We start from the raw sequence: 23,306 nt of genomic DNA, 5'->3' as shown, positions 1-23,306 counted from the left end.
TTTCTAAGATACCACTATCACTTGGAGACACAACTGCTTCTCAAACCTAGGTCTAAAATTGCTGCCTGGAATAATCCCACCAAGCATTACATTCCACTTTCAGTTTTTTTAGTTGCCATGGCAACCAAAAAAACTGGCAAGCACTTGAGGTTCTGATCATTTTCTAGACGTATTCAAATCTTTTAAAAACCATTATTCTCACTTCATGACTACTGTAACTAAACATTAGCACTATCATAAGCAAATCACCACTCACTTTACCAGTTTCTTATTCTCTGGAGTGTTTTCTTACACAGAGTGGAAAGAAGAGCTAATTACTATACATATATTTCAAACAGGAAGTTTCTATCCAGAAAAACATTCTGTTAAGATAATTACAGCTGGAGAAACAAAAGGCTCTGACACCTCAGATGAACATCCCAATATATAATGGAAAGACAGAACTCCTTAAGACTTACCATACAGGCCTCAAATACAATGAAAAGCCTTGAAGCCTTTCATGCACTGACAGGTAATCTGTTTCTAAAGGATTAAAACTCCCATAACAGAGTACCAGGGAATTTCTGTATCTTTATTCTGAGTTCAGGCCATGTGAATATATTTGTTTTGTTTTTAAAGAAAAACATACTTGGGCTGGAAAGATGGGTCAGCATTTAAGAGCATAAAGTGCTCTTGTGAGGACGTGACCTCATTTCCTAGCACCCTTGGGTGGCTCATCTAGGGGAATCCTCTATTTCTGGCCTCCTACGACATCTGAACTTGTATTCACAAACCCACACATATATACAGAATTTAAATAATAAAATATTAAAAAATCTTTAATGTGAATCTAAAACCATACTGTAGCTGGGGTACAGCAAATAACCACTATGCATGGAGGACTGGGTTGCATTTCCAGCACTGTGTCATCCTCACGCTCTTCCCCCCAGAGAAACATGAAAAGCTCTCTTCACCAACTGAAGAGAGAAAACACAAAGTCACCTACCAAAGATGAGCAACATGAGACCAGTGTTAGGAGTTGACACAACTGCACCTAGATACCCCTAGCTTCTTCCGCTACCTAGCTGGGTACCAGTTCCAACTACCAGTGGATTCCATGTGCTCTGTGAGCATTGTGATTTTGTTTTCCACTTAAACAAACACAAATATAGAAGGAAGGAGACAGTCAAAAAACTCCCTAAAGACAGCAAGATGCCTCAGTAGATAAAAGTACTTGCCACACAAACCTGGCAATCTGAGTTTGATCCCCGGAACCTACGTAACACTTATATGGCAGCTCACAACCATCTGTCACTTTAGTTCCAGAGGATCTGACGCCCTCTTCTGGTGGCATCAGACATAGAAATGATGCACAGACAAACATGCAAAGTACCCATACACATTAAAATGATGATGATATAAAAAAGACAGTTTCTAGGTACAGATATGGGATAATAAACTGTTAAAGAATAAAACCATTCTCATTTCTGTAAAAAAAAAAAAAAAAAAAGCCTACAGTCACTTCTTTCTGTTTATTCTTTGTCTTGTTTTTGAGGTAGGGTCTTACTTTATTTAGCCCAGGTTGACCTGGCCGTTCTATAGCTCTGACTTACTGTGATTCTCATAGTTTAGCCTCCCTAATACTGAAATTACAGGTATGAGCTCACCCAGCAACAATTATTTGCCATCCATCCATCCACCCACCCATCCATCCATCCATCTCTATCTATACACATACATATATATGTATACACATGTGTGTATATAAAATATTTATGTGTTATATATGATTCTATGTATAACTTTCAGAAACCTACCAAAACTCAGCCAGGGCAAATACAGAACTAGAGAAAAGTTTAACTACTAACCTTAAGCCATTGAACAGTTGCTTAGATTTATCCAAAAGATAACAGAAATCTGTAACTGTCTTCCTCTCTCCCTGTGGGATGTCATCTTCAGCACCTCCAGAGGACATGGTTTCTTTAAGAGTAAATTCAGTCCTGTAAAAAAATATATACTCATTTACTCAGTTGATAGAGGGCGAAGGCAGATCTTAGTTACAGTATCTGATGGCATTTTTCCCCCCAAGGCAAATATAGAATTCTTTTGATTACTCAAATAATCAAAATGTGTAAGATAGAGTTGGAAAATAAATGATCTCACACTGATAATGTTAAGAATTGATAGAAATATATCCAAAGCCATTTTAACATTCTTTCATCTAACAGCTATAATTTGAATTTCTATCCTAATGCAGACATATGGTCTGATTAATAATCTGAAATATTGATCCTTTACCTGTTTGTCTATTTTGATTCTGTAAATTCATCCTAGAAAACGATCCTTCAAATCCTCTCCATACTTTATTATTATAAAAATTAAAACCCCCAAACAATCTAGTGAGTCCAAAGAGTAAACCAGGGAAGTATTTCACAGAATACAAATCCCTGCATTTACCCTATGGCTGACCTGCATTTCCATTAAGGTGAAGGTATGGACTGAGGCGATATCCCAGCAGGTAAAGTGCCTGCCACAAAAGCACAGGACCTGAGCATGATCCCAGTACCCACACAAAAAGCTGGGTATGGTGGCACATACTTATAATCCTGGAGATGAGGATTAAGAGGCAGGCGACCCTTAGGACGGCTGGCCAGCCAGTCTAGTTGAGTTAGCTAGCTCTAAGTTCCAGTGAGTGAACCTATTTAAAAAAATCAAGGCGGATACAAACCAACAAATGACACTCATCACCATACAATATGTTCCAGCAAACAAATGAACACACACACACACACACACACACACACACACACACACACACAGCATGTACCACACCCTAAAAGGTAAGATACCGAGTATAAAAAAGCCAAAAAAAAAAAAAATTCTCACACATAGAGGCATATACTAAAACTAGAGAGAAAGACAGAAACACAGAAACAGAGAGCTGTTGAAGTAAAACTTAAGAAGTAGAAAAATGGCTTCTCTTTCCTAGATACTTCAGTCTACAGTCACTAAGTGGATATCCGCACCTGCATGCATGTGCAGTGTAAAAAGGGGCAGCTTGTAGGGGATGCTAGAGCAGAATACGCATGAGGAAGGACAACTTTGAGGGAGGGGGGAAAGCCTGAGCTTCTTGGAGAACTGCAACTGGCTAATTAAAGCAATGAGGCCTAGAAAGTACATGATGATCTGGAAAATCTTATGCAAAAATGCTTAAAAAAGTATGAACACACCTAGAGGACAGCTATCCAGCCTGAAGGAAAAATTCTATTGGCAAAATGGGATTAATTTCAGCATGAAAACTAGGATAACAACAGATTCTAATGCAAATGAAGTAGGAAGCTGTTGCTGGGCCGGCCGTGCCATTGGTCCCAGCCCTTGGGAGGCAGAGGCAAAGGTGGATCTATGAATTTGAGGCCAACTTTGTCTAGAGAGCAAGTACCAGGACAACCAGGACTGCACAGAGAAACCTGTCTTGAAAAACCATAGAAGAGAAAGAGATGTGAAGCTGTGAAGCAACACTTACGGATTATATGGAAGACTCACAGTGAATTGGCTTTATCATAAAACACACATTAATTTCAAAGGGAAAAGTAACCCCATAGTAGTGAAATCTGGAAAGAAATTTAATGATAAAATTATGAAACAGGACATAATAATAAAAACTGCTATATGAGAAAGGAGAGTGAGTTCCAGACCAGTCAGGGGTATACAGTAAGATCCTATTTATAGTGACAATTTTGATATTTTGGTTAAAAACAACAACACAGATATATTATAAGAATATGTTTTCAATTTCTTTTTCTTTTCTTTTCTTTTTTTTTGGTTTTTCGAGACAGGGTTTCTCTGTGTAGCCTTGGCTGTTCTGGAACTCATTCTGTAGACCAGGCTGGCCTCAAACTCAGAAATCTGCCTGCCTCTGCCTCCCAAGTGCTGGGATTAAAGGTGTGCGCCACCACTGCCCTGCTTCATTTTAATCCCAGATTTAGGATATGGTGCTGCTTTAGACTGTCCATAGCAGCTGACTATGATTTGCCTCATGCTTTAGCAGAGGTATGATTTTGCCAGCTGCACATAGTTTCTGATATTGTGTGACATTTGGAATTCTGGGAACTTTTTAAAGGGTATATAAATACTAGGGCCCAGAGAGGTGGAGTGGGTTGTTGGTTGAGGTATGTTTAGAAGTCATACACAAAGAAGAAACACCAAGAACTTAGATATCCTAATGTCGAAGATCAAATTTGTCCCAAGGAAATTGATGCGCCTAATCAGCAGGAAGTAGTTTAATGATGTCACCCATTTTCCGACCCCCAACTTATTCAGGGATCTCTTTCCTTTCCCCGCTATCCTTTTTTCCTCTTATCTAGTGTTAGGGAGTTGAAAGGGTGGAAGAAGAGCCGAAAAAGTAGCAAAGACAAGCTATACCTATCTCAAAAGAAAAAAAAAAAAAAAGGAAAAACTAAATAAATAATTCATGGACAAAAATAAAAAAAATGGAGGTGAAGGAAAGAAATAAATAAGGATAAAATTTACAATAGTCTGAAGTGATTGTTTGGCTAGTTTGGGAATTTTTGAAACAGGATCTTAATTCAAGGCTCAGGCAGGCCTCAAACTCATTATCTTCCTGTCTCTCTCTCAGCCACACAAGGACTGGGATGACAGGCATGCAGCATCACACCCAGCCTGGGCTGACCAACAGTGAAAAGGACAGTTTTGGATGTAGACAAAGTGATGCTTAGGGTGAGATGTTACACCTTGAAATACATATTACAAGTTACACTGGGGAAGAACAGCAAAGAGCAGCTAAAGAAAGGACTGGGAAATAGAGTAAAAACAAACCACACACAAAACTTACAATACAAGATACAAGCTGTTTCTTTGAAGAGAACAATGAAATTCTCATATAAATGAGCCAGGAAAGGGTAAAATAAAAAACGAAGACTGGGGATGTAGCTCGGTTACTTATGAAAAACCAGAATCAGCAAGATGGCTGGCTCATCAGATAAAGGCACTTGCCACCAGGCATGATGATCCAGTTCCATTGCCAGGACACACATAGTAGAGAATCTACTCCCACAAATTGTCCTGAGACTGTTACACATGCCCTAAACGCTTTTATTAAAAAATTTAAAACTTTATTGATTCTTTGTGAATTTTATATCATGCACCCCAACACCACTCATCTCCCCGTCCCTTTATATCTGCCGTCCACCCTTGCAACCTTCCCCTACTGAAATAAAACAAAAAATAAAATTAAAAAATATTAAAAAAAACCCAACCTACCACCCACCCACCCACCCAACCAGCCAAAATAGTCAACTCACTGTGGAAGCTTCAGTGTGTCACACAGTACCCTTTTGCCCAAACAACTTTACTTGTAAATGTTCATTGCAATAAATCCTTGGTTTAGTTCCAGGCCTCTGGCTTTTGCTACATTATCTCAGTACTGGATCCTCATCAGGGCTCATTTCAGATATCCTGTTGTTGCTCTGTCATGGAGATCCTGTAGCTTTGGATCTGCAGGACTAGCCCCTTCATGTTCAGCAGTTCTTAGATGGGTCGGTGTTGGGATGGATAACTCAGAGCCCTGAATCTGGGCTTGGGTGGAAGCTGAATTGGTCAGCCCACCAGCTCTCCTACATTGCCCAGGTGAGGGCCAGGGCCAGCTCTACCATGCTGTCCAGGCAAAGTGTGACCTGCTTTCCTGAGTGCTGCAGCAGGCAAAAGGTGGAGCCAGCTCTCCCACTCTCAAGCCTTAGGGGCCAGCTCACAGGCCTGCCTCAGGGGTGAGTGGGTTATTAATTTTTGAAATTAAAATATGATTACATCATTTTTCCTCTCCCCTTTCCTCCTTCCAGTTTGCCTAAAAAGAGAAGGTGGGGCATGGCAGCATTTGTCTGGAGCTCAGCGTTATGAGGGTATGCAGGGTCAGGGTGCTCACTGGCAAGTCGGTCTAGGTGAAATAGTAAAACTCCAGATTCAGTGAAACCTGTCTCAAAAAGCAAGCTGGAGAGGGCTGGACAAATAACTCAGTGACTAAAAGTATGTACAGTTCTTGCAGAGGACCTTAGTTTAGTTCCCAGTACCTATGTTGAGGTGACTTACAACCCCCTGAAGTGGCAGCTCCAGAGAGATTTAATACCACTGGTCTCTGATGGCTCACATGCACATATCTCTGCCCAACACAAGCACCTACACATAATTTAAAAATAAAGTAAGTCTTTTTTGTTTTGAGACAGGGTCTTTCTATGTAGCTCTGGGTGTCCTGAAACACCATGTAAAGCAGGCTGGCCTTGAACTCACAGAGATTCACCTGCCTCTGATTCCCCAAGTGCTGGGATTAAAGATGTGTGTCATTACATGGAGCTAAACTAAGGATTTATTTATTTATCTATCTAACTTTTTAAAAGTAAGGTAGAGAACAAAAAAGAAAAAATACCCAAGAATGGGCAAGTGGGTGTAGGCATGCACGCACAACCCACCCCCAATGGTAATAAAGGACTATACCAATCAATTTGAATATTTATGTGAAACAGACAAACTCTGAGAAAAATACTTTTTATTAAACTTAGTACAAAAAGAGCTAGCAAAATTTAATAAACCTGTTAAAGGATTTGACAGCCTAATTAAAATCTTACCCATGATGAAACCTCAAGACCCAGATGGCTTCATCACCAAATTATACAAGAACATAATAAAAAGGGAAACAAACAAACAAACAAAAAACCGGCTGTCATAGAGAAACACTAACCTCACAGAATATGGAAGAAGGAATACTTCGTCAACTTTTTTCATGATGTCATCATAACTTTGATAGTGAAATCAAATGAAGACATTTTGAGAGAAGAAAATTACAGGCCTTTCTTAGTGATGAATACATTAATCCAATGTTACAAATCCAATTCAGAAACACATGAAAAGGACATAACAAAACTGGGCTTATAGTGGGAATGTAAAGATCTATTATTTGGGGCTGGAGAGATGGCTCAGCGGTTAAAGAGCACTGACTGCTCTTCCAGAGGTCCTGAGTTCAAATCCCAGCAACCACATGGTGGCTCACAACCATCCGTAATGAGATTGGATGCCCTCTTCTGGTGTGTCTGAAGACAGCTACGTATTCATAAATAAAATAAATAAATAAATCTTAAAAAAAAAAAAAAAAAGATCTATTATTTGAAAACCAATCACTATAATCACTTATCACAAAACCAGAAGAGAGGAGAAACATCTTATGTTGGCAGCTCAACAGACACACAGCATGTATGAGGTAAATTTAAAATCAACTCATAGAAAAAGGAAAACCCTGGGAAATTGTGGACAGAGTAGGTAATTTCTTATACTTATGAAGTGTACCCTAAAGGATAGGGATGTGGCTCAGGCATTAGCATGGTTGTCTAGCATACATGAAGCCTGGGTTTCATTCCTAGTACTATGGAAACTAAAGCAAGATGGTGTTTGGTTGGAATTTTAAGTCATCCATAGTATGTTTGAGGTCAGTTTAAACACATAAGGCCCCATCTCAGAGAAAATGAAGCAAAGCACTCATAAAGGACTAATTTAAAAAACTATAGAAAATCCATACTTTCCAGTAAAATGCTATTATTGCTGCAATGAGATTGTGGATGTTGTTACCACAAACATCCCTGATATAACTCTGTTTTTGTTCTGAGTCAGGACCTCATTATGTGATCTCCGCCACAGCCTCTCAAGTGATGGGATCTAGCTGTGTACCACTATGACTATAAAGAAGTTCCTGTCAGGCACTAGTGGTGCATGCCTTTAATCCCAGCACTCTGGAGGCTCAGGCATGCAGATCACTGTGAGTTTGAGGCAAGCCTGGTCTACAGAGAGAGTTCCAGGACAGCCAACTCTTCATAGAGAAACTCTATCTTGAAAAACTCCAAACCACCCCCCCAACCCCAAAAAAAGGAAAAAAAGAAAAAACAAAAACCCGAAGTTCTTAAACTGTTCCTCACCCCTCCCCAGCACAGCTGTAGGCACTTTTTTTTATGCCTGCCAGCTATTTCATATTGTTGCTGTAATCTGTCTGCCAGTCATTGACAGAAAAAAACTTGAATCATAGCATGGTCATGCTGATCACATATGCTGTTATGTTCTAAGGTTTGTTAATCTTAAGAAATTCCACAGAGCTTTACATAGGACCCATCAAGTTAAAGGTCAATATGTACTGTTACGTCTAAAGAGGCTTGAGTCAAGAGCTGACCACCTGGTAGCACTTCTTACACCTGTGTACAGACTCACTGGGGTTTTTACGGTTTTTCCTTTATAAGCTGGCACTGAGAAATGTTCATCCAAGTGGCTCAGCCTCCCAATTTTGAGCTAAAACTCTGATTGATTAGTTTTATGATGTGAGTTCAATAAACCATCCCTGTCTGACTGAGATGGGTTTGTGTGGTTTGTGGGGCGACTGTTGGACCCCAATAAAATAGGTATGGTATCACTAACAAGGTGAAGAGGCCTAGCATAGTGCACATAATTTTAACCCCAGCATGTAGGAGGTAGAGACAGATCTCTGAGTTCCAGGCCAGCCATAGTTACACAATGGAGATCTTGTCTCAAACAAGCAATAAAGTGAAAAGGCAAGCCATCAAGAAAATGAAGATTTTGTAAATGTATATTTGACAAAGAACATGTAAGTAAAATAAGTGAAAATCCTGTAAAATTAGTAAGATTTTTATAAAAGAACCAAAAATATTTTTCTACAAAGATCTCTTAGGGAGGGATGTTAGCAACATTATACTGTACTTTTTAATTTTTATTCAAGGACATGTGCGCACATATGGATCTGTTTGTGTGTTACGCCATGGATGTGCAGTGCCTATGGGGTTGTCAGACTCCGCACTAGAGTTCTGGGTGGTTCTGATTGCTAGACATGGTGCTAGGAACTAAACAGAACTCTGGAAGAGCAAGTGCTCTTTATTGCTGAGTTATCTCTATAAGCCCAACAGTGTATCTCTTGAGCTGGCATGAACACTGTCAAATTTTGTTAAGTTACAGAGTTACTATTTGTCTACTTTTTTGACTAGAGTTTTTGTTATTGTCTTTTGAGACACCAGTTCACTATGTATTTCTGGCTAGCCTCTAACTTTGAGATCTGCCTGCTTTTGCCTCCTGTGTGCTGGGATTAAAGGTGTGTGCCAACCCTGGCCCCCTAGTTTTTGGTCTTTTATTTATTTAAATTATGGTAAAAAAAGGTGGGCAGAGCTGGTGAATGCCTTTGATCATAGTCCTCAGGAGGCAGAGGATGGCAGATCTTTGAGTTTGAGACAACCTGGTCTACAGAGCAAGTTCTAGGACAGCCAGGGCTACAAAGAAAAAACCTGTCTCAAATAAAATAAGATAAAATAATAATAATAATAAAAAAAAGATGTTGAAAAAATACCGGCCGGGCGGTGGTGGTGCACGCCTTTAATCCCAGCACTTGGGAGGCAGAGGCAGGCGGATTTCTGAGTTCGAGGCCAGCCTGGTCTACAGAGTGAGTTCCAGGACAGCCAGAGCTATACAGAGAAACCCTGCCTCGAAAAAAAACAAAACAACAACAACAAAAATAAACAAATAAACAAAAATACCTAAGAGAATGGATAAAGCAGGCCCCTCAGTATGGGAAGTATGTGGGTACCCATATCACATGTGCAGAAGATATGAACTGTTACGGGCTTATCTCCCAAAAAGTTATGTGCAAGTCCTAATCTCTGGTCCCTATGAATATCTAAGTAAGACTTTTAGGTACAAAGATGTAAATGCAAAAAAGAAATACTGTGGCACAGGGAGGCTCTTCATCCGATGTGACTGCTGTCCTTGTAAGAGACAGCCACACAGAGATGAGACAGCCATGTAAAGACATGGGGAAGACAGCCATGTGAACAGAGTTATAGACTGAATTATATAATTGTTCATCAAGGAGTGCCAAGGACACTAGCAAACGGAAGAATTTAGGGAGAGTCACGAACAGCTTCTCCCTCTGAGGTCTTTAGAGGACTCAATTCTGTAACACTTTCATTTTGGAATCTGGCTCAACTCTGAAAGCATAGATTTCTCTGGTTGTAACCTCTCAGCTGTCTTTTTTCATCTTAGCTCCAATTTGTATTTTTCTGACAACTAATAGTGTTCACAGATCTCTTTTTGTTCCAGCAAGTGTAACAGATACACAGATACAGAGTTGTAACAGAACTGTGAAGAGGGAGAACAAGCAAAACTGCAGTGAGCAGGACAACTGTTCCAAGCCTCAGCCCACTACATACAGGAAAACTAGCAGATTATTGACCTACACTGTTTACACTTTCTTTTTACAAGAAGTCTTTCAATAAAGCAACAAGGAAATTGCTACTCTTGGGACTGGAGCACTCGATCAGCAGTTAATAGTGATACTATTTTTCCAAAAGATCCATGTTTGATTCCTTGCACCTATGCTAGGTAGCTCACAATCTTATGTAACTCCATCTCTAAGGAGATGCAACTTCTCAGCAGGCACCTGCACTTATGTGCACATAACCCCACACAGACACACATACAAATGTAAGTAAAATAAATCTTCTAAAATTGGAAAGAAAACTTGTTACTTGATTAAATTCTGAGTAAAGGGTTGGTAACATGAAAGTCTGAAAAGAATCTAGATAAAATGATGTGTCTTGTAGAGGATGCCTAGGACACAGCAGGGTAGAGCAGCAGTGGATGGCTTGGACTGGACGAAGACTGAGTACTCTTTCCCAACACTTAGCAGTGATGTGATGAAGCAAAAAGAATTAGCTGCCACTTTCAGTCAACCACAAACAAGCAATTTGTTCCTGCCCTGCATCCTCAGAAGACTGTAGTAGAGACCAGAGAAGGAGGCTTGAAAGGCTACAGAACAGGTGTTATCACCATTGTTACAGTGCAGTTAGCAACACTTCAAAACAAGGCCTTCCCTGGATTAGACTCAAAAGGAAACAGGGTGACAAAAATATGTAAATAAATATGTCAATAAAATATAAATACATTAAAATTTTGACAAAAAAGTAACATTTATGGAAATTATATGCTTAAAAAGATCCTTGTTTTTTAGGAGCTACTTTTTGGGTTTTGTTTAAAGAAACATGAAAAAGGGGGTTGTAATCATGTGTTTTACCAACTATAAATGATAAAGGCAATTCCCCTTGGTGAAGGTCATGCCCATGTTCTAGGTGTGTCTCCTTCTTGAGCTTCTTTCTGTTTCTTAACTCTAGTGATTAAAATCACTCAAAATCTCTGAATAAGCTCTAATTCTGCTTTGAAAAAGAAATTTAATATTAGTAATATATATTTCACGATACCAGTAGACAATAAGATGAATTAATGGATATAAAATTTGTCCTGTAAACTATAATATATTCTAAAATTGTTAGTTATAAAATTGTCTGTTTGCTTACAAAATAGAACACAAATTGAAAAATATTACATACAAAAAACCGAAAGTCAAGTATATATGTCTCTGGGAGTTATGCTGATTCATTTGCCATGTAGAGTATGAAAGGAACAAAAAGCTGTGCTTGGTGCAGATGGTGTTCTTATTATATGGACAAATGACAGATCTCCAGAAGCAGCTTCCTAACATAGTGTGAAGCATCTTCATGCACCAAGAAAAGCATAAAATTAGCATAGAGTATGTATAAATCATTTTCTAAAAGAAGTATATTTGTGGCTTATTCCTGAATGTTATTAAAGTTAAACTAAGCCACGCATGGTGAGGACACACCCATAAGCAGAGGGCTAATAGGACAGAGAGGCAAGGTGGAAGAGTTTAAGGCTAGCCTCAGCTACATAATGAGTTTGGAGTGAGACTAGGTTAGATGAGACCCTGTCTCAAAAAACCCAGACCAAGGACTAGAGAGACACTAAAGAAAACATATTGTTCTCCCTCCTGAGGTCTGGGATCAAAGGCATGCACTACCATGACTGACTTGGAAAACAACAAATTTCTACTTCAAAAAAATTTATTTTTAAAATCTCACAGGAAAAAAAAATTAAGAAAAAGATATTAGGTACAACAAAGATAAAAAGCCTGAAAGCCATTTTAAAATACTGTACAGGAGAATTACATCATTTTGACTAATAAATGTGGAAAAAGAGATATATTTACCCAATATACATTAATATGCAAAATCTCAGCATTAATTCAACTGAGACTCAGCACCCACTAAGTCATCTTGCTAACCCAAATTTGTTTTTCTGATGCTGGCTAATTTACTTCACATTCTCAAGGTTAACACAAATGGTATAGCATGCTATCAGTACTCCCTTAAAAATTGTGTGTATAGGAGGCAGAGGCAGGTGGATTTCTGAGGTGAGGCCAGCCTGGTCTACAGAGTGAGTTCCAGGATAGCCAGGGCTACACAGAGAAACCCTGTCTCGAAAAACAAAAAACAAAAAACAAAAAACAAAAACAATATATATATAGTGTGTATGGGGGGCTGGAGAGATGGCTCAGTGGTTAAGAGCACTGGCTGCTCTTCCAGAGGTCTTGAGTTCAATTTCCAGCAACCAAATGGTGGCTCACAACCATCTGAAATGGGATGCCCTCTTCTGGTGTGTCTGAAGACGGTGACAGTGTACTCACATACATGAAATAAATACATCTTAAAAAGAAATTAAAAAAATGTGTGTGTATGGGTAATATGCTTGCATGTATGTCTGTGTGTACCATATGCAGGCCTGGTGCATATGGGTCAGAAGGCATGTGTTGCAGGATATTTGATCACACTGTGAATCCCAACATTATGTTATACTATGGCTCACCCTTAGCACACGTCTTTAATCTGAAACAATGAAGGTAAAGTTAGTTTGTAGAAGGAAACACCCATGTTTGAAAGTGACGTCTAACTGAGTAGCAGAAAAAGTGATAAATTAGAGAAAGATCTGGCAGAATAGGATATGCCCAGAAGAGAGAGGAAAAGGCAACTACTTAAAGAGAGCAGTGCAGAGAGAGAAAAAGAGAAAGGAAGGAGGCAGTTTTACTGGTAGAGTTTTAAAGAGACAGGTTGAAGACAGAACAAACTAGAGAATGAGGTGCCAGAAGATTAGAGAAGATTGCTAAAGTTACTATGAGGCCAAGCAGAGCAATTCACAGAAACTGAGAGAAGCCAGATTGAGTCAGTAAGCCTGGAGAGGTGTTTGAGCCAGAACAGCTGAGTTGAACTAGCCAGCCAGAGTTCAGAAAGAACTAGAGAGGGTAAGCTTATTCAGCAGTAAGTGTCAAATGCTGAAAACATTTTAGGCCTAGATAAGATTGTATGGAGCCTAGAAGCTTCCAGTAGGGAGGGAGAGAGGTAGAGAGGTAGGGGGAGACAGGGAGGGAGAGACTGAGAGGATCAAAGGTCACTGCACACAAAATAAAGACATGAAAATTGTGGGGAATCACTCCACGACAACTGCATACACTGAGAGAAGAGTGTTGTGCACATGGTACCTTACATCTGTTTGGAACTAATCAGGAAACAAAAAGCTAAAAATACTGTGATCTATATGTGACAAATTTGCTTTTCTAAATTGCCAGGTTTCATATGCAATAAGCTGGAAACAAAACAGTTAAGAAAAGAAGGAACAATTTCTCAAAACAGAAAGACAAGCTGCTGCAAACAATTATACCTCTTCCATGTTTCAGATTCCACTGTATGAGTATGAAACATGCTGTTTTTCATTAATCTATTAACTTAGTTCTGTAACTAATATGAATAATGCTGCTATGACATTTGTGCATTAGTTTTTCTAGATGTATGCTCACTTCTCTTGGATATATACTTCTTAGATGTGCTAGGTTACCTGATAACTTACCTGACTGTTTTCCAAAATGAATGTACCATTTCATAAATGCTGAAATCTAGAATATGCCTCTTCCCCATCCTCATCTGAACCTGTAAATACCTTTGTAGCTCTAGCCATCCTAGTAGGCGTGAAGTATACACACCTTGTGATTTGATGTGCCTTTCTGACAGCAATGCTGAGCATTTTATGCACTTAATGGACCTTTACACCATCCAGATCCTTGCCAAAGTGGTTTTTGAAAAAATTGATTGTCTTTTTATTTATCTATTTATTTTTGGTTTTTCGAGACAGGGTTTCTCTGTGTAGCCCTGCCTCGCCTCAAACTCAGAGACCCGCCTGCCTCTGTCTCCCCAGTGCGATTGTCTTTTTATTACAAAACTGTAGAAATTATTTACTCTAAGTGAAAATACTTCAGCAGAAATATGCCTTTTTCTGTAGATTGTCTTTTTTTGTTGTTGTTTTTTTTTTGTTGTTGTTTTTTGTTTTTCGAGACAGGGTTTCTCTGTGTAGCCCTGGCTGTCCTGGAACTCACTCTGTAGACCAGGCTGGCCTCGAACTCAGAAATCTGCCTGCCTCTGCCTCCCAAGTGCTGGGATTAAAGGTGTGTGCTACCACTGCTCTGTAGATTGTCTTAACTGATTGTTTCTTTCTCTCTCTTATTTAGTTACTATGTCTGTCTCTCTGTATTGAAGGAAGGGGTTAGAGACAATGGTGAAGGAATTGGTTCTCACCTTTCCACTCCAATATGTAGCCAAGAATAATCTGAACTCCTGATTCTTCTATATTTACTTCCCCAGCACTAAAACTGCATGTGTTCACCACCATGACTACCAGGTAAGATATTTCCATATGTATTATGTTTTATTGTTGTTTATTTATTATTTTGAGACAAGGTCTTATGTAGTCCTTGCTGATGTCCACCCAACTTACTGCGTAGAACTGGCTGGCCATGAACTCAGCAATATCCACCTGAGAATAAAGGTGTCTCCCACTACACCCAGTTTTCTTACTATTTTTAAGATAATGGTCATACACTTATTTGAATTACTTCATATAGCTAAAATGTGACTTTATTTAAAAAAGATTTAAAAGCCTCTAGAGAGCCCAGAATTGGAAAAAGAGAAAAAAAAAAAAAAAGAAAAAGAAAAAGAAAAGAAAAAAAGAAAAAAAGGAAAGCCTCTAGGGCTGACATAAGAGATAGATTGTGGGTTTGTTTGCTTACAATTTTTTAAAAAATAATTTTTTATTCATTTAATATTATGTGAATGTGCCTAAGTATATGGCTATGTTCCATATGCATGTAGAAGCCCATGGAGGCCAGAAGAGAGCACTGGATTACCTGGGTCTGTAGTTACGGATTGTTGTGCCAGCATATGGGTGCTGGAAACTGAATCCGGGTCCTTTGGAAGAGTAGTAAGAGATCTTAACTATTGGGCCATCCCTCCAGCTCCCTACTCCACCCCCTTAAAAAAAATGTGTGTCCAGGCTGGTTCTAAACTCTGAGGATGTCAGGAATTCACCCCCATGCCTGAGTCTCCTGAGCAGCTGGAACCAGGTAGAAGCCATGGCCCTACTTCCCTGCTTCCTGCCTCATCCAAAAATCTTGTCTGGAACAATGCCACAGAACTCTTTCCTTCTTTCCTTCCTTCCTTCTTCCTCTTCCTCTTCCTCCTCCTCCTCCTTCTTCTTTTTCTGCCTTTGTTTTTTTGAGACAGAATCTTCTTTGCCTTGGCTGTTTTGGGACTCACTCTGTAGACCAGTCTACCCTGCAGATCTGCCTCCTGCTTCTGCCTCCCAAGTGCTGGGAGGTCTGTGCCACCATTTCCTGCCTCCCTTTTCTTTTTAATGTCTGCCACTCACTATGTTTAGCCTTCTAAAATGGGTTTAATTAAAAAGCTGAAACTAGATCTAAATACCATTCATACCATACCAACCTCCTGTCAAAAAAGTATTCAAAATGAACAATTTATTTTATAATTATTATTTGACAAATGCAACTCTGTTAAGAATTGGTTCTAATGCTCTGTCTTAATCCAGCCCCCAAAATTGGGAATCTGCATGTCCAAATGTTGAAGGTCTCTGTCCCCAGTTGGTTTTTGATTGATCAACAAAGAGCCAATGGCCAATGGCTGGGCAGGATGACAGAGGTGGGGCTTCTAGGTTCCCAGGAGAAGAAAGGAGGAAGAAAGGGTCCACCATGAGGAGAGGTAGGATGGACCTCGCAGGGAAGAAACAGGAAGGGGTAACTGCCCCCAGAACAGCAGCAAAGGACAGCAAAGGTAGGGGGCCGCCCAGAAGGAGCCAGGGTGGCAAACACACAATATAGATTTAGGAGGTGTTAAGTCAGGAATGCTGGAGGTGAGTGTTTGCTGGCTGTGGGGAGTTTCAGAAGTGTCCAGCCATTGAGCTGGTCAAAGCATATCAAAATTAAGCTTGTGTGTGTGTGTGTGTGTGTGTGTGTGTGTGTGTGTGTGGTTCATTCATGAATCCAGAGGGCTCTGGTAGGTGGCTGGAAGCACGACCCACTGGGAGCATAGAGCGGATTAACTAAACCACTGCTACATAACCCTCTACCTATTTTATGCTTGCATCTAAACAGGTAAATATGGCCAAAGAAGGGCAACACATGATTGGGCTGACTGCTTCATAAGGGTACTCCCACTCCATCCAGGCATCTGCCCCACTGTACAACCTCTCTAATTTATCTTTAAATACATAATTAAAAAACAGAATTAGGTCAAAATACAGAAATGAAAACCAGCAGTCTATATGGACACGGTGGTGCATATGCCTGTAGTCCTAGTACACAGGAGACTGAGACAGGAGGACTGAGAATTCAAGACCAACTTGGCCCACGTGGTAAGACTCTCTATTAAAACCAAAAGCAGGTCTCTGCTGGCTGACCCTTCTCCCACCATCTCTATCTTATGCTCCAATACAACAGTTTCCATCTCTGTGAGCTATATGTTGGGTGTTTTCTCTTAGGATTTGACACAAGAAACTTTCTAGGTTATTGCTTGATTTGTCTGTTGTTGATATTAGAGATCTGCACCAACAGCAACAAGATTCTGGTTCTTTTACAGTTCTCGAAATCCTCTTTATACCATTAGTTAAATTATTATTTATGTAACTGTTTAAAGCTATATAAATCTATCTTTCAAAAAAGTATCTTAAATATGTAACAAAGGGGATTATGTATGTGTCTATGTGTCCGTCTGACTGAGTGTATGGATATGAGCCAAGTCTGTGAGGGCTCTTAAGAGCTCAGAAGAGGCTTAAGTCATTGAGAACTGGAGTTACAGGAAGTCAAGGGCTACGTATGGGCAAGTTAACCTTTTTATCTGCTGCTCAGGTGATTTGCTGCTCCTTAGTGCTGCTCAGAGTGTGGAGGCAATTTATGCTCTAGAGGTTCTAGAAAAGACTTTTAGTATGTGGCCTAGAGACTATACTTCTGATATTTTTGCAAAGAATGTGGCTACTTTTGCCCTTGTCTGAAAAGTCTGCCTGAGGCTAAATTGAAGAGTTTTGGATTAACTGCACTGGCAGAGGAAATCTCAAAATATCCTGGTACTGACTCTGTTATGTTGTTATTACTGTTCACGTTTAAGATCCATAATGAAAAGGAGCAAGCTGAGCAAGTAAAAATACAAAATGAAGGAGAAAGGGGTACCAGGAAGTTAAATGAAATAATGGGAATGGTGACCTCAGGGCAAGACTCCACCCAGCTAAACTTCCATTTTATGAAAAAGAATGAAAGGAACAACTTGTGTCTAGGTGTTGTGGTACATATTTTTAATCCCAGTACTCAGGAGACAGAGGCATGCAGATCTTTGAGTTCAAGGCCAGATTGTCTACAGAGCAAGCTCTAAGACAGCCAAGCTCAGGCAGTGAAGGAAACCATTGGAAACAAAGCTGGTGAAGACATAATTGAATAAAGAGGCCATGCGTGTTCCAGCTCCAGCAGCCAGCATTCTCTGCCTCCTGGATTTTTTTTTTTTAAATTTTAAGGATATGTGATCTCGCAGCTGTTCTTTCTGCCACAACTTCACTGACCATCATGAGCTCTGAACTCTAACCCTCTGAAACCTTAAGCCCAATTTAATACTTTCTTTTATAAGTTTCCTTGGTCATGGTGTTTATCACAGCAATAGAAAAGTCACCAAGACAACAATCATTAAAGTGGTGTTGCTCTCAACTGATAAATGGTTACATAACAAGTGACCATATAATTAGACCTTAGGAATCAAGGGAGGGGAAGGGTAAGGAGAGGGAGAGGGAGAGGGAGAGAGGGGAGGGGGAGAGGGAGGGGAGAGGGGGAGGGAGAAGGAGGAGAGGGAGAGGGGAGAGGGAGCTCAATAGAAAGGGAGGGGGGTGAAGGGGAGAGGGAGAGGGGGAGAGGGAGGAATGATTTAATTATAGTAAGAGTAGGTAACAATTTTCATCTTTACTGAGGAAAAAAAGATTAAGCTAGACATGATGATACATCCCTGTAATCCCCAGCACCAGGGAAGCTGGTGCTCTGGAGGTCAAGTCAGGCACAAAAAGGCAATGCCATTATAGAGAGAATGGCAGGAATACTGATAGATTTCCTGCTCTTGATATGCTCAAAATTGAGAGGCAAAATCATCCATACCTAACAACCACTACACTCTCTGTCTCTAATCCTTAGGTCAATCTGCACATTTAATTCGGGTACTAATGTTCTTAGAGCTCAGGCCATTTCAAGAAGAAGAATCAATATTGCTGTTGGAGATTTAGTGATCCAACAAAAACACACTGCTTCTGGCATCTCATCATTCATCTGTCTAAGACCAGACTGTGAGCTCCATACAACGCAGTAGTCTTCAAAAACATGGAGGAAGGCATAGAAGGGTCCTATAACCCAATGTTTTTAAAACTGCAACTCACTCTTTGGTCAAACTGAGTAAGTCAGACAAGCACAGAGGTATCCAATCATTGTAAAGGTTCTACTACCTCACCGAATGAGAAGATCCATTATAAAAATTCTCAAACAGAAATGTCAACCCACTCTTCAGTTAGAGAGCAAAGCTTTAAAGATAAAGAATATAGAGCTGTGATTCCTGTACCTGGGTTTTGTTTTCTGATAGAAGGTCTCACTGTGGAGCCTAGGTTGGTCTCAAATTCATGGCTTGGATTACAGGTGTGTGCCATCACATTCAGCTAAACCTGACTCCTTATTTCAGATAACTAATTGCTCAGCTGCAAGAATAGGTAGACAGTTACATTTACTCAATAATAAAGTGCATTATTCACTGTGAAAGCTCTTTTCAAGAGGTTTGTGTTCTTTGAGTGATATTTAGAATTTTAGCCTTTTAATCACATCTGGTTTGGAAGGCTGAATGAAGTAAATGACAGTCATTTAAAAAGAAAAGGAGTTGGATGGCATTATTCCAGACAAGGTTTTTGGATGAAAATTATAGGGTCTAATTCCAGCTAATGTAAGCAGGAAAATAATTCTTTGGGGGCTGTCAAGGAATTCATAGCTGATGAAAAGTTTGAAGATTCTGGACCAAGAATCAGGCAGGAAGCAGGAGAGTGGGGCCTTGGTGGGGGGAGGGTGCAGTGGCTTCTACCTGAGTTCAGCTGCTTAGGAGGCTGAGGCAGTAGCTTAACCCCCTGCCCCCCAAATGTAACTATCTACCTATTCTTGCAGTTGAACAATTAAATATGGCTGAAGAAGGCCAACACACACAATTGTGCTGACTGACCAGATTTCTTATCCTTGACCTCAGAAGGGCATGTCCACATCATTCCCCAGTCCATTCTAGAAAGCCTTTAATTTCCCAGAGGACTGTTTCACTTCCTCATCTTTCCACAAACACTCCATGTGTTTACTCAGTCAGTAAAGCTTTTCCACACACAGCCAAACATTCCCATTGCTGTGTATACTACGTTATTTCCATTTTACTGACGCATTTACTGAGCATGCTTCCTATTTATGCATCAACCCTCACACGGGTCACAGTTATCCAAGGATTTCCTTTTGTTCCTGCAATGGTACCTACCGACTTTTCTCTAATGGGTAGTGAACAATACCAAATGAGCTGCCATTCCTCCCAACTTTCCACCAATGCTGTCACAGCTTTTACGCTGGCCTTTCTGTTCTTCACAGTGTAACTCTTTATAAGGTCCATGGTGGCTCATTTCACTCTGTTTGTCTCAAAACAACTCTTTAAAGATTTGTCTTTCAGCCAGTCCAGCCTAACTCCCCTGGTGGGGCCCTCAGACTGCACCCTTCATGGCTTTAGTGGCTGGGATTGTGGCTGCACGTCACTGCAAGACCAACATAGTAACTGCCTCTGTGGACACCATTAACATCTATGACAAAATCTGGAAAGGTTGTGTCATCACCATTTCCAGACGCATGGCCTTCACGAGCAATAAGTCCATGGAAATTGAGGTCCTGGTGGAAGCTGACCCTGTGGTGAACAACTCACAGAAGTGCTACTGGGCCGACAGTGCCTTTTTTTACCTGCGTGTCCCTGAAGCAGGAAGGCAAGCTGCTATCTGTGCCTCCACTTGTGCCAGAGACGGAGGATGAGTAGAAGCGCTTTGAAGAAGGCAAAGGCCGCTATCTGCAGATGAAGGTGAAGTACACAGGGCCACACAGAGCCTTGGGTGTCTTTCTCCTGTCCTGGGTCAGCACAGTTGTGACAACAGCCCTGTGTGCAGTCACTTAGAAGTTACCCCTTTGGCCAGCCCCCACAATTTCCACTGAGAGCTGCTGTTGTGTGAAGTATTGTGTGGCAGTGTCACCTATGGCCTGTTCTTAAAACCTGTGCACCAAAGCTTTATTTATATCCCTCCAGTAACTGCTCCCCAGTGTTGTCCCAAAGGCCACCATGGACACCAGAGCACACTGACTGGCCTGAAGAAGCCAGCACCACTAATAAAGCTGCTGCTTGCTGACTGGGGAAAAAAAAATGTCTTTCAGGCTTCCTCCAGTTTGTCTTCCATCCATACCAACCAATCCACTTTGTCCTACTCACTACAGACATACTACTAATCAGTATTAATGATCCCTACACCAGCAATGCCAGCCAAACAAGTCTTCACTGGTGTTTCTTAGCAACATCAAGGACAGTCTCAGATGATCATATTCTTCTTAAAGAATCTCTTACTTATATATCCTATGAACCCATCTTTTCTCTGTCATGACTCAGCCTCCAAGCAATGGGATGTTCTTGGCGAGATCTCTGAGACCTCTTCATTTCTGTGGTGGTTTGAATAGGTATGGCCCCATAGATCCTTGTATTTGAATGCTAGGCTCACAGGGATTGGCACTATTAGATACGTGTGGCCTTGTTGGACAAAGTGTGTTACTGTGGAGGTGGGTTCTGAGGATTCATATATACTCAAGTCTGGCCAGTGTGATATAGTTTCCTTCTGCTGACTGTAGATCATGATGAGGAAGTCTCTGCTTCTCCAGCACCATGTCTACCTTCATGCTGCCATGCTTCCTACCATCACAATAATGGACTAAACCTTTGAAATGTAAGCTATAGACGTAAGGCACAGAGGTATTGTGCACTGTGTCATGTAAATGCTGATTTCTGTGCCCCCCCATATCTGGTTGCAATCCTTATTCTGAGATTATCTTGTCTCAGTGTTGTAAACATTGATCCCCAATTATTTTCTGATTGGTCAGTAAAGCTAGCTAATCAGCCAATGAATGAGCAGAACAGGGCTGGGCTTCCTTCCAGGGGAGAAAGAGAAAGTAAGGCTTAGGCAGGGGGGTTAACCATGAGAGAAAGTCCAGGAGACACTATGAGGCAAAACACCTGGAACCCAGAGAGTCAGATCAGTAATAAAGTGTAAGTATCTCATGGATTTTGGCTGGGAGGGCCAGATTAGTTTAGAGGATTAAAATAGAGTAACACTTCTCAGTTGTGCCCTAAAAACTTGATAAATAAAATACTCTGGTCTCAATTATTTGAGAGCTAGCTGGGTAAAAAGAAAACTGTAACACACTTACTTAAAAACAAACAAACAAACCATCAAACAAAAACACTAACAGTAAGCCAGCCCCAGTTAAACGTTTTCTTTTATAAGAGTTGCCTTGGTCATGGGGTCTCTTCACAGTAATAAAATTCAAAGTAATATAAATTATGAAAAAGTTGCCTCTCATACACAATCATGGCTTTTTTATGTCCTTTCTTTGGGGGATACAGGATCTTGCTTTATATTTCAGGTTGGCTTTGAACTCATTGTGTAGTCAGACTGGCTTTAAACTAGCAATGCCTTGGCCTTTCAAGGGTTGGGATTAAAAGCACATGATACAAATCCTAGCTATGCTCATGGCTTTAAATACCAACTATATATACTAACAACAACCTCCAAGATTTTAAGCTGCATATTAGGTTTTTTTTGCCTTACTTGTATCTTTTCTCCAGCTTCCTACCTGATATCTCTGTGAATATGGCCAATAGGCACTGACAAATGACTGTATGGAAAACTGAATCCCAACCATTCCCACTAAAAAACTTGCTCAATTGCTTCACAATCTTGTTCATCTTTAAGGACTGCACATTTTCACACTGTGCAGGTACAGTGTACTTCCAATACAACAGACAAAGTGATTTCTTAAAAACATGACAGATTCCATCATTTCTCCTGTTTCATTTTCAGAAGGCCCTCTTTGCCTGGACTTTAAGGTTTCACATGACCTGACCAATCAGCCCTATGTCCTAGACTCTCCTACCATTCTTCATTCTACCAACCTACCGTTAGAGTTGACTCCAGCCACATAGTCTCCTTGCTGTTCTTAAACATACCAACATACTACACACAGCTGCCTTGGCACTTAATGAAGTCTCAGTTTGGAATGTTCTTCCCCTAAAAGACCTGCATGTCTAGTTCATAATTTCATTTAACATCCAATCAAACCACCTTGTCAGGTTAGAACCCTAACTACTTAACACATTAGGAATTTACTTATTTACCATCTATCTCCAGATATAACAAAAACTCCAGGAGGAGAGAGACTTCGTTTTAAAGTTTCTTCATCTCCAGTGTCAGACAGTAGTTGCTTAAGAAATCTGGGTGAAAAAAAATAAGTAAATTTAGCTTTTCAATTTATAAAATGAACAAATAAAATGTATTCATTACTTCTAAATACATTTGTGACAAACATAGAATGTGCCACTCCAATTTCCTTCAAGAAAGGGCAAATTCAGTGCCTTTGGAGGTCACCCAGCAGAGGTGCCTTGCCCACATGAGGTTGTTCCCATGGTAGCCTAAACTCAAAGAACGGCACAAACAATGATGTCGGATCCTCCATTTTCCCCAGCTTTCTTTCTTGGTTCCAATCACAAATCAGACATCATTTGGAACATCCCCTTGTAAGAATTCCCTAGCAGCTGCTTCTGGGGCAAGTATTGCAGCAAATCTGGGTAGACAAAAACTGAAGAATATGCACAACCAAGCATTCCACTCCAGCCTGATGCAGAGCAACTATGCAAGGATAGTAGCTCCAGGGCTCCCCATGCAGTCAGTGATGGTTACTGTCACAA

The 23,306-nt window shown here is 40.3% G+C and overlaps 1 protein-coding gene across 2 annotated transcripts in view; it reads right to left on the bottom strand.

Moving 5' to 3' along the window:
* Scai (suppressor of cancer cell invasion) overlaps positions 1-23,306 on the bottom strand; it is a 99,442-nt gene that overhangs the window by 47,033 nt on the left and 29,103 nt on the right. Inside the window, exons 3-4 of one of the 2 annotated variants that reach the window (XM_028754708.1) lie at positions 22,737-22,832; positions 1,848-1,979 (exon numbers count right to left, since the gene is read on the bottom strand). In XM_028754708.1, coding sequence (XP_028610541.1) covers positions 1,848-1,979; positions 22,737-22,832 — 228 coding nt within the window. The remainder of the gene's footprint in view (positions 1-1,847; positions 1,980-22,736; positions 22,833-23,306) is intronic. The other variant, XM_028754709.1, reaches the window with a different exon arrangement.

This window comes from Grammomys surdaster, unplaced genomic scaffold (genome assembly GCF_004785775.1).
Source record: "Grammomys surdaster isolate TR1022 unplaced genomic scaffold, NIH_TR_1.0 126035, whole genome shotgun sequence".
In the NCBI taxonomy this organism is placed as follows: Eukaryota; Metazoa; Chordata; class Mammalia; order Rodentia; family Muridae; genus Grammomys; species Grammomys surdaster.
Note: the sequence above shows the minus strand (reverse complement) of the source record. Positions and strands in the feature narration are given on the sequence as shown.